This window comes from Ambystoma mexicanum, chromosome 1q (assembly GCF_040938575.1).
Source record: "Ambystoma mexicanum isolate Mex_15411 chromosome 1q, UKY_AmexF1_1, whole genome shotgun sequence".
Lineage (NCBI taxonomy): Eukaryota > Metazoa > Chordata > Amphibia > Caudata > Ambystomatidae > Ambystoma > Ambystoma mexicanum.
This window is the reverse complement of record NC_090922.1, coordinates 37,687,107-37,699,584: the sequence shown is the minus strand read 5'-3', so window position 1 is coordinate 37,699,584 and position 12,478 is coordinate 37,687,107. Positions and strand designations below refer to the sequence as shown.

The 12,478-nt window shown below is 41.1% G+C and overlaps 1 protein-coding gene across 2 annotated transcripts in view; it reads left to right on the top strand.

Moving 5' to 3' along the window:
* The window catches only part of PHLPP2 (PH domain and leucine rich repeat protein phosphatase 2), a 1,504,106-nt gene that overhangs the window by 1,250,448 nt on the left and 241,180 nt on the right, over positions 1 to 12,478 (top strand). For both annotated transcript variants that reach the window (XM_069635467.1, XM_069635468.1), the window contains exon 16: positions 3,699 to 3,809. In XM_069635467.1, the coding sequence (XP_069491568.1) occupies positions 3,699 to 3,809 (111 nt within the window). The remainder of the gene's footprint in view (positions 1 to 3,698; positions 3,810 to 12,478) is intronic.

Sequence of the window (12,478 nt, the reverse complement as noted above, 5' to 3'; positions counted from 1 at the left end):
GGCTGTGGTTGATGGAAGTAGGCTTGAGATCAACTAATGGCAGATTTGGGGGGCATATTCCGGGTGCTATCACCGTCAGAAGTACGAAAGGTAGCTCGACCAGAGACTATTTTCACGTATCTGTTAATGTGTGGAGTTTGGTTAAGAACTTTCATGTAAGGGAAGAACTATATAGTGATCACTATGCTCTTGATTTAGCCATAGAATGGCCTGGTGTTAAACCAAAAGTTAATCAAATTGACCATATTACAGAGATTTTTTGCATAGGTAATACTACAAAAAGGCTGAGATGGAATGATGCAACAAAGTGGTGCTCGGAACTAATATCATGAAGGACACCATGGCTCTATTCCAGGCACTGCTAAATCCTGCCAACACTCCAGTGGTAATAGTTCAATCTTTTATGCAGCTGATGAGTAACATTAGAGACCTCTGCCTAAAGGGAAAGAGGGCACTAAGGTGGGATGGTTTGATAAAGATTGTAGATGGACAAAAGCCAATTTACTAAATCTGCTTGAAAACCAACGGTCGCCTAAGAGTGAGATTGTCCGTGCTAGGATCAATTATAAAGAGCACATTAAAAAACGTAAGCTAATGCTGGACAATCAAGCTTGGGATAGGCTTGAGACAGCGAGTAAAAATAAAGATTCACAAAACTTCTAGAAAGAAGTTAATGGTTGTCCCATATATACAGATTATGTATCAGGGATGGAGTCCAGCATCCAAGATCATACATGCGTAGACCACTTCATAAAAGTATATGGCACCCAAAGAGGGGAGGATATAGTGGAGATCGTTCCTTTGTTAAATCTAAGGCAAGCAGAGAATGTGCATGATGAGGTCCGTGTATCGCTTGACGAGGTGCAAAAAGCTATTCCCTTGCCCTTGGTAGTGATGGGATACCGGTTGAGTTTTACCAAGACAATATTGAAATATGGGGGCCAATGCTAACAATATTATTTAATGTGATTATTAAGATCAAATTCCATACCAAGAGAATGGTTAAGAGCGATTATCGTTCCCATTTATAAAAAAGGTTGTAGAAAAAGCCCTCAGTCATACCGGCCAATATCCCGCTTGAATACAAGTTATGCAATGTTTGGGAAGTTTATATTGGTCAAACTGGAAGAGTGGGTTACAAATCATGAGATCTTATCCCCGATTCAAATGGGGTTTAGGCCCAAACTAGGGACAATGAAGCAATGTTTACATTTGTACTTCATAATTGCTCATTCTCTGAATATCAAATAGTAGCCAATCTACCTTGCATTTATGGAGCTACGCATTGCCTTCAATAAAACTAATCAAAATCATTTATGGCACTTGCTATAATTGCCCATTAGTCATCCTGGCCATCCTAGAGGTATTACGTAGGGGAAACGAGGCCTGTATCCGATCCGGTAGGGAGGGTCATTGTACAACTTGGTTCTCAATTAACTCGGGTCAGACAAGGGTGTGTTGTGGCACCCCTGCTTTTTTCACTGTATATTAATGACCTCTTGGGAAAGCTCTTGGAGTGTAACACTGATGTACCTAGGGTGGGTAATAGTTCATTCCCAGCTCTAATTTCCGGCGATGATACAGTCCTTATTGCACTGGCACAAAGAGCACTGCAGATCCCAGTTAACACATTTTTTTGTCTTCATAAGAGATTCGGACTTGAATGTTAACACTAACAAATCGGCTGTATTGTATGCTTGGGGAAAAAAAGATTGTGCAAATTCCCCAAAATCATGTGTGATGGGACAGTGATCCCAAGAGTGAAACAGTTTGACTTCCTGGGGCACCAGCCACTCTGCATTATAAAAAAGATATATAACGCTCATACTATAGGGGCGATCAAATATGGTGCAGCGATTTGGGGTTATAGGGACAATGGCATACTTTAAAAAGAGGAACATCTTTTTATAAAATCACTTTTGGGTCTACCTGTCTCAGCCCCAAACTTTGCGTATTGGCTTTGTAGCCAAGTGTGTTTTGGCTGAGGCTCTGGACTAACCCAACGTTTGGGCTTACACAGAAAATGATAAGGGACCTATTGGTGGAAAAAGATGCTGAAACAATTGTTTGGTTAAAACATCAAGAAAACACTGGGCCATGTAATTAACAGTGATATGATCACCAGCCCTGCAATGCCAGATAATAGTATGGGTCATTATCTAAAGAAGAACATTGTAGAGTGGGTATGTGATCCCAGAGAGACTCAGGAAATCTTGAAACCAATGAACAGGAAAATTAGAATTTCAACAAATTGCAGTCTCATCTGGTCAATTTTGAAGTATTAAAGGGCACCCATTACAAGAGTATGCTTTCGGTGCATTAAGCTGGGTGAGGTTCTAAGCAGGAGATCTGGTTGGGATTTTGACTCAAAATGCCCTATGTCTCAAGCTGAGCATGAAGACTTGGCACAATTTGTATTCTTTTTTCCAGCCTATTGCTATTTAAGGAAAAAGTACCTGAAGCCTCTATTTTTAGGCAGGAGCTTCACTCAGTACAGGCCTGCTCTCTATTACCTGTTGAACGCAGATCTGCCAGCTATTGCTTGGAATTTAAAGCCTGGCGATCACAATAAAGGGGAAAAACAGAAGGGCATGGAATCATAGAAAAGGTAATGCCTAGCAGAAGAGTCTTCCAAGTTACAAGTACTATGGCCTTTTAAAATGTACTTATTTAGAGAATTTTTACGAGTGCCGAATATTACTATGCACATGTTTTTATTAATGATGTGATTTTATAAATGAAATGTCGCCCTTTGCTTTTTAACAGCGGGAAGTGTTTTTCGTCAATCCTTTTTTCTTTTTGTATAATGTATCTTTTATGGATTTTTTTGAGTATCCGAAATAAAGAAATATTGATTGATTGAATATATATTTTCTGTTTTTAGTCTTGTGACATTTGCTTGTTTCTAACATACATTACCTTACATGGATTTGTTAGGTTGATTAGCATGGAAGAATTGAACTGGCTAGAAAGGGCAAGATTGCCAAAAACATTCATTACAAATGAAGTTGCTGAATATGACAATAGTTTGTCTGTGTGAAATGACCTTTTAAAAGGTCTCAAGAGAAAAAGACCGATTTACTTTGACAAAATGTTCTTTTGATCAGAAACCTGTCATGGTAAAGGTGCGGTTTTCCTTTTTTTTTTGTATTCCGGGGGTTCACCCCCCAACCTCCCATTGTTCTCTCCCCACTCTGCACACCCCCACCCTCTCATGCCGGATTTCAGCCCCAGCCCACAACCCACCCTCTCCTGCAGGATTTCAGCCCCAGAACCTCTCCACCCCCTAAACCAAAACACATACATACATACATACAACACACACACCAACACACACGTGCACATACACACTTACCCATTCTCCTCGCCCTCCGCTTCCTTGTCCCCCAGAGCCTGTCAGCCCACCCCCGCCCCCCGGTCACGGAGCAGTCTTTCTAAAGCAACCTTTTAGTGAAAAGATCTTTTGAAAAAGATCTTTTCACTGGGAAGGCAATAGGTTCTCATGTACCAATTACTTGTATCTGGATGTGCCCATAGTTTAATCACATGTAACCGAACGGGTGTTGATGGTGACTGCATTGAAAATGATGGGAACCTAGAATACCACTGAGTCGAAAATTCAAGATTCATGAGCAGCAAAGCTGTACTCCAAGATTTAAACAGGGAAGTTAACAGTTTCTATCCTCATTTTATTTTAGCCATATAACTACTCTTAAAATTGATCAGAAGATGGCCATTTCTGCAGACTCTGCTGTTACATCTACGTTCTGGGGACATGGGTTGGCAGAGATGTCAGGCCAGAGAAACAAGTGAGTATTATTTTGATTATATTCCTGTCTAGTGGAATGGCAGGGGCTATTTAATACATAGAAAACACTCACTTTTATAATGTGCCCTACATATGTTGCAACTGTTGAATATTCCAGCCACTATTACCCTCTAAAAAGGAACAAAAACATTTTCTTGTCATTTACTGTAATGCCAATAGCTGTCTGGGCCACTTTTGGTACGATAGCTCAGTTTAGCAAGAAACCAAGATCATGTGTGCTTTGAGTTATTTGGCATACATGTGGCACCTAATAAAATACCAAGTAAATACATGTTAAGGTGCTACATTCTGGGGTATACGTTATTTGTAGTTTGTTTATGCCTTCCATAAACTACTTTAAATCCTGTCCAGCACCTAGGCTTCCACCAAGACCTACCATAGTCAGGGTTTTTAATTACAGGGGAAAATGAGACCTCTTTTATGTAACATCCAACATTCTGATGTTTCCCGGACTACAGCCTACAAGTTTAGATAACCAGGAAAAGCTTTGATGCATTTCGGAAGATGCTTTGAGAGCGTGAGATACAATACTCCATGCTTTTCCCAGCCAAGTTGAAATAACATAGAACAAAACCCACTTATTCCTAAATCCAGAGGACGCTCTGCAGTTTGCAACAAATAGTATCCAGAAATCCAGCCCTCCTAGATAATTGTTCATTAGTTAATCGCATAGCAGAGGCCTCCGGGGTAAGGGGAGGCCTAAAAGTGATCACAGTAAAAGGCTGCCTACCCCAACTAACCATCACCAGAGTCATTGTTTTCATTTTTAGAGAAACAAGAAGTAATTTTCTGCTCAGCTGACAGTACTCTGGATATTCCAATTATTCCCGAGAGGTCATTATTCTTATGTATTGCAGAGTGCAATTCAGATGCATGAAAACAATGGTGGCACCGAATGGTAGGTCTGTTATTGTAGCTGGTTCCCATATTGTATTTGTGAATGTTTATGAACCAAATAAAGTCATGGCTGAGTTTCTCCCTTCTGTTCTTATGAAATGTATGGATTTCATGAGGTGTGAGACTTAAATAACACCACAGATAACAACAATATTGACAGAGCCATTGTCTTGATATTGGGCAAAATCTTCCTCGGGGCCAGCCCTTTGAGAGCAAAAATACCCAATTCAGCCCAAAATACAGGTTCTATTGTGCTGAGCAGTGATCTCATGCAAGTGACAAATGACACCCTCAAAGTGTTATTAGCACATTTATTCTAAGCAGTGAATTTCATATACATTTGGGATTCAAGTTACAGAATATTAGAAAGCATAACACTTAGAGCAATGCAAAATATAGTGAAACATGGAACTTAGATAAACATAGAGAAACATAGAGAAATATAGAGAAACATAGAGAAACACAGTCTTACGTCCCTTAATCTCAGCCCTGGGAGACCTGGGTTTCTCATAGAAAAACAAGGCTGGAGGACACCGTGAGAGCCAATTCCGGGCACCTGACTGTACACGAATCAAGTCCACAGGCGATCTCCCCCTGATCCATGTGTGCATGGATATTTTATAACTTCTTGCTGTCAGTCACCATGACGCACAGTTCCGGAACTTTCCCTGTGCAACTGGCTCATGGAAAAAACCCAGCTCTCTCTGAGATGCTCCCTGCTCGCTCCTACCCCCTCCCTTGTTCCCATCTGCGCTGGCTGAGGAATGTCTTATCAGTACCTTCCCAGAGAAAAGGAAGATTAGCTTGGAGCCAGGGCCAACGTTAGTGAGGCTGAATATTCTAAGGGAAGCAGGGATGTATTAACCCCATCTGCAAGCTCTAAAAGGCATGCACTCATAGCTTAGTGTTTATAGCGCTTAAGACTGGCTATCTAAGCGCTATATAGGTGCCATGATGTTCCAAACACTCCAAAAACCTATTAGCTACATAGCTGGGGGCCCTCCCTGCCTGTCTATCATATTCCTTGTAGCTCACTACTGCATAATGGAAGTGCTACAACAGACTACTGTCAGCATTTTTAGCACATACTTTGAATACACTATTGGCTTTCAGCGGCTAATGCTGTCATCTAAAGCCCTGATTGGCAAGGTTGCAATTTCGTGTATCACTACATTCCACCCCTATTCAACGTGTGTGCGACAAATGCTGACTAATACCTATCAACATAGTATTTAGTGCAGTGATAAAGACCTAGGGGCTTTGCAAGAGGTTTAAGCAAGCTATCTTCTAGCGGTTAGTTAGCGTGGCATGCAAGGTAAAACACTACCTAAACAAAAATGTACACAAAGTGAACAGTGACATATACCCTTGCCAGAACCTGGCCTACACAAAAATACCTACGCCAAGTGAACATGGACATTTACTCTAGCCAAAACCTGGCCTACACAAAAATACCTAAATCAATTTTGTATTGTCAGTTAAAAAGCAGCATGCAGTTAAAATGTCAAGGCAATCCAGTGTAGTCTAATCTACAATGCACTATTGCATTTATGTATGGTTACCAATTCTAAAACCTGGCAGCCTTTCACCCTAAGGGCCTACCCTCCCCCTGATCCCAGGGCATTCAAGCGTGACTATGGGCTGTGTGACTAGACACTTCCCCCAGGTAGGTGGAACCCAACCAGAAACCATCTAATTTCTTGAACAAGGTGAACCCATGGGCACCAGGTTGTCTAAATAAAAACAATTCTACTAATTTACATCAAAGCATGGCATGTGTTATTCATGCAATCAAAAGCAAGCAATTCAATCCATATGTATGCTGGTAACTGTAGCTCTGCGTGCCAGTGTGTGGAGGATGGTCGCCCCCACCCAATAAAAAGCCAACACCTGCTGATTTAACAATGTTTGCCATACAATGCATTGTGTGTATTTAGCAGTCTTGTTGACCTGCCCTATGGCAGACAAAAATGTCTACATGTCTAAAATTCTGTTATCTTCAATTGGCTGTCAATACTTGTAGCAGTGCTGGGCATATCAATGGGCCCCACTAGGCCAGAAGTTCTATAGCAGAGCTGGCATCAGAACCCATAGTGGCTAGCTTATAGTGCACAGTTTCTATGTCACAAGCATATAAAGCTCCTGTTACTCCCCGCTGCTCCTGCAATTAATGAATCTAGCTCCCTAGCTACGCGCACTCTAGTGATGGGCCATAGAAATGGACTCCATTTGTAGCAGCTTGGTAGTACTAAGGAAACATTGCCTCATGATAAATCTATGTCTAAGTGTAGCACTGTAATAATGAAGGTGTGCATTACCAGTCTACAATTTACATGTTGTCTTACTACTGGAAAATCTAACAGGTTCACAGTGTCTACCTTCTGTGACTTGGAGAATACCCTTCTTCAAGTGGGATATCTACCATATACAATATTAACTTTAGCCACAAACACCATACTACTATCCGGCAGTGGCTGTTTCATCACACCATGGAAAAAATTCATTTAGTCAAGTTATAGTTCATTAAATCTTGGCGAGAACACTCGCTGCAGTTCTTGGTCAGAAAAACATCACATTAGACAAATTAAACAAATGGTATCCATTCAGTGACAAAAGATGCCTGACAATGTGCCAGGCCAGTACTCTAGCAATTCCATGTGGATACTCATTTGCAGCGCTTTTCCAAAGAATTATTCCAAATGTTTACAATCAAAAGGTGACTCTTTGCATTAGTGTGCTGGAGACAGCTGTCCCCACAAAAACATGAAACTGGTTGGTTTAACAAAAAACCGTGTCACACTCTGTGTCATAAAATCAAACATCAAGTCAGTCATGGTTTCATTTACCTGCCTTAAGCTGGCTGTAAAAGTATCCAGTGTTTCAAAGATTACCATTTCAAATTATAGCTCATACACTTGGCAGCATTACTTCAATTAAGAATCTTAACCTACGCACAGGTGACTTTGATGTGCGCACCCATCTTATCTCAAAATAAATTACGCTCCTGCTTGCATAATTCTGCTGCCCCAACAGTTCATAAATCATTCTCCTGCCTACGTGCAATGTAGAATATTTTTTTTTTCAAAAAACAAAACATCTCTGGTTAAAGCCATTCAGTTGGAAGAGTAAAACCATTTGGTTTTTTCAGATTCATCTCAACAGTGCATTTAGAAACCATTTTTCAATGTGTTAGCATTCAATTGCTGTGTCACACAGCTGTATGTGGTGCCTGATGTTACAGTCCACAATTCATTGTCCATAGTCCTTTAAACAAGAAAGGGCAAAACATGTCATTTAAATGTGTAGCATCAAATACTTGATAATTAGCCAAGTCTGCATCGTGCCAGTTCAGCAAAGTTATTACTCTGTTGGACACTATTCGCAGGTTACAGCATTGAGTGCGGTGCAGGGCACGTTAAAGTTGAAATAGCATGTCGCAGTGGCTCGCTTTCTCTGAGAATGCGTCTGACCCTTCTTTGATCAGTGTCACCCACAAACTGCACATTATCTTCCTATATTATGAAATGTCTTGTCGTGCTTTGCCTAGGCAAAATACAAACAGAAATGTTAGGATGTCATCAAAACTTCAATATCAGCGTTATCCACCCCTTCCCATAATACCACCCCCATCTTCAAAAAGTCTCATCAGGTAACTACACACTTTGTCATTGCTACTGCAATTATTTATCACCTTTCTGCATGTTTCTGGGGGCTTATTTACACTCAACCATACGGGGTGTAACTGCCTAATCACAAACTCATTTGTGCAATGCAATCATAGCTGGTCAATGGTACCTCAGACTGATCTGTGCTTTTACAAAGCCATATAGTAAGTACCCAGGTCGCACAATGCTTTTCTTTTTTCACCAAAGCGAGCACCAATGCCAGGCGCCAACTTGCTTCCAGTGTCCCATGATCTTGGTTTAGGTTGCCCTGCTGGCATCACTCCATTTTTCAAAGGTAAAGTCTTTCAGTATTTATCTTTCTTTTCTTAGCAGTGTCTTTTCAAGCCTCTGGTTTTTTCACTTGTCATCATTTTTTTTTCAAAGGGCGTTTGCTGTTTTTGAACCACTCCTTTGAGTGCGATAGTCTGAGTCAGTTTCTTTTGTTGCTTCAACAAATCATTCATTCTTGCACTAAGCCGTGTGGCTTCTGGATCATGGCTAATGTGCAGTGTTCATGTTTTACCTCAAAGCCCCGCTCTGCATGTTGTCTCTTGCAAAACGGCTAAGCACTTTTGTCAGTTTTGCTTCCATCTGGAAGGCCATAATGTCTTTGTCAGTTACTCCATCCCCTGGCAATGTAGCTTGCAGTTTGCCAGATGTGTATTTTCTCTTCTCAAAGCGCCTAGAGGTTTCTTCTCCAGTGCACAGCGCTTTACTTCAGTTCACATCACATGGAGCATTGGAATGCAGCTTGCACAGCAATAGCGCTTTACTTCACTTCACATCACATCACATGGGAATGCGGTTTGCACAGTAATATCTGTTGGAATGGGCAGCTGTCTTTTCTTGGCCCATTCACAGATGCATAGGTAAATGTTCAGATGTGATGTGCCCGTCTGCCATCCTGCATGAAGCCTTTGCTCCGTACCACAGTTTACTAGGCAAATTCTTTACTTTTTGAACAGCTCTCTGTTTTTGCTCCCCCTTCCTCAGGAATGCAGGCATGTTTATCTTTCGTGTGCACCTGGCAGCGCCATTAGCACGCAGCTTATCTCTTTTGCCTATAACTCTTATACTGTGGCGGCTTCACTCGTTTCAGACAATTCATCCAAATTAACTCTTTCTTGTACTGTTTCTGCTTTTGTTTGCCTTCACACACCTCGCCCAAGACAGCTTCAAGGCACAAGCTCTGCACACACAGCAAGACTCTTGTTTTCAAAAGCGGCACTTTTCTTGTCCTTTTCTACTCCATGTAATTTTGCAAAATGTCAAAGCGTCTTTTTTTTTTCTTGTAATGTGCGATCTTTCAAGAGAACTCACAACCCATTAAATCTTTGTGCTATCTTATCACACACAGATGTTTCATTCTGTTGTACCATTGCCAAACTATAACCACTCAGTTCAGTGCATTTAAAAAAATAAAAATGCCATATTTAGTGCAGCTCCCTGCACGTTTTTTTTTCTGCAAGAACAACCCACACTCTATTGCTTGTGGGCTGTTTAATGTGTCAACAACATTTTTCCCCATGTATCACAGTCAACAGGTCACTATTTTCAAAGCATACATCACTTTTGAGGCAACAGCACAAATCCATGGCATAGCATGGGGACAGTCAAAAATACTCCAGGGGCAATTTAGAAAAATATAAATTGTTTTTCCCCCCAACCATTGCAAGCTGGTTCTGCAATTTCAAATCAGTACACAAAAATCGAAAATCCAAATAACATTCACTCACTTTCCTTTTAAGTGAGTCTCTCACCCAATAAAAGCATGGCACAGCCTAAAATGCAATATAACCATTTTAGTGTGTTTCTTTTAAACAGAATTTGCCACCATTAGCACATGGAATTTTACAGTTGCCAAAAGAAAGAAAAAAAAACTCTTTAGGCTCTCAGCACAGATGTTACTCATTCTCCTAAGCATGGCTCATTCCCCTTCCTCATTATTCAGGAATGCCAACCCTTCAAAAGCATACATCAAAAAAGACGAACCTTCGCCTCCGAACATTACAGCCCCCACTCGCTAGCACACTGGGGCTGAGTCAATGGTTAAATCACTATTCACAATTTGCATGTCAAATCCCTGCAATTATTATTTTTTTTCCTGCCCTCATGACAGAATAGAGATGAGAACTCCGTCTCACTATGCATTCCAAATTACAACTTTAAACTTGGGAAACCACATGATAAAATTCTTTTTCTAATTGAGCATACATCTTTCTTAACCATTCATCGGAGTGCTTTAAACAAAGCCATTTCCCGCTTGTTTATTGCCTTGTACTCCCTGGCACCAATCCCATGCAACTGAAGGGAGTCTTAACCACACAAGCTATCGGCCACGGCAAGCCGACACAACATTGCTGCCTTTTGAAGTCTCAGAGCTGCAGTGAGACCATCAAGGAAATGCGACAGCCTGCTCCCCACTCTACACTGTGTTCTCTCACACCATTTGTCATGTCAGCATGGCACTGCTCTTCACAATCCCACAAAGCTGCCACCAAATGTCTTGATATTGGGCAAAATCTTCCTCGGGGCCAGCCCTTTGAGAGCAAAAATACCCAATTCAGCCCAAAATACAGGTTCTATTGTGCTGAGCAGTGATCTCATGCAAGTGACAAATGACACCCTCAAAGTGTTATTAGCACATTTATTCTAAGCAGTGAATTTCATATACATTTGGGATTCAAGTTACAGAATATTAGAAAGCATAACACTTAGAGCAATGCAAAATATAGTGAAACATGGAACTTAGATAAACATAGAGAAACATAGAGAAATATAGAGAAACATAGAGAAACACAGTCTTACGTCCCTTAATCTCAGCCCTGGGAGACCTGGGTTTCTCATAGAAAAACAAGGCTGGAGGACACCGTGAGAGCCAATTCCGGGCACCTGACTGTACACGAATCAAGTCCACAGGCGATCTCCCCCTGATCCATGTGTGCATGGATATTTTATAACTTCTTGCTGTCAGTCACCATGACGCACAGTTCCGGAACTTTCCCTGTGCAACTGGCTCATGGAAAAAACCCAGCTCTCTCTGAGATGCTCCCTGCTCGCTCCTACCCCCTCCCTTGTTCCCATCTGCGCTGGCTGAGGAATGTCTTATCAGTACCTTCCCAGAGAAAAGGAAGATTAGCTTGGAGCCAGGGCCAACGTTAGTGAGGCTGAATATTCTAAGGGAAGCAGGGATGTATTAACCCCATCTGCAAGCTCTAAAAGGCATGCACTCATAGCTTAGTGTTTATAGCGCTTAAGACTGGCTATCTAAGCGCTATATAGGTGCCATGATGTTCCAAACACTCCAAAAACCTATTAGCTACATAGCTGGGGGCCCTCCCTGCCTGTCTATCATATTCCTTGTAGCTCACTACTGCATAATGGAAGTGCTACAACAGACTACTGTCAGCATTTTTAGCACATACTTTGAATACACTATTGGCTTTCAGCGGCTAATGCTGTCATCTAAAGCCCTGATTGGCAAGGTTGCAATTTCGTGTATCACTACAGCCATCTACAAACAGGACTCACTCCCACTCCTCCAAGCAGATCACAACATTTGCTTGATGGTTTTTACACTTGAACTCAAAATGTTAGCAAGGGTCAACAATGCAGACCGTACTGTGGCCTGCTAATAGCGATGAAATAACCCTGGGTACAGACAGTTCAAATGTTTGATGATGCTATTAATAGTATATTGGCAGTCCATATTAGGAAGAAAAGTGATGGATGGTGTTAATATTCTGATTATTAATTTGTAATGGAGTAAATCAAAAATGTATTTGAGGAATTTTATAAACAACTTGAACAGATTCTTTATAAATGGAATCAAACATTTGGTATGGCAGATGTGCTACTATTGGTGGGAGATTTTAAATCCAATTGCATGTGGGATCAGGGAACTATTGGGATTCGCAGAATAGTAATAACAAAATATCAGTTGCAACAGATAAATCGCGTGATACGCTGGGTACAAATTCAAAAAGATTGGATTTTTTTCCATTTAAATGGTACTATTAATGGGGACATGGAAGGGAAGCCTAGCTGCTCCGGGTGAAACCTACGTTCCAGTATTGATTTTATATTT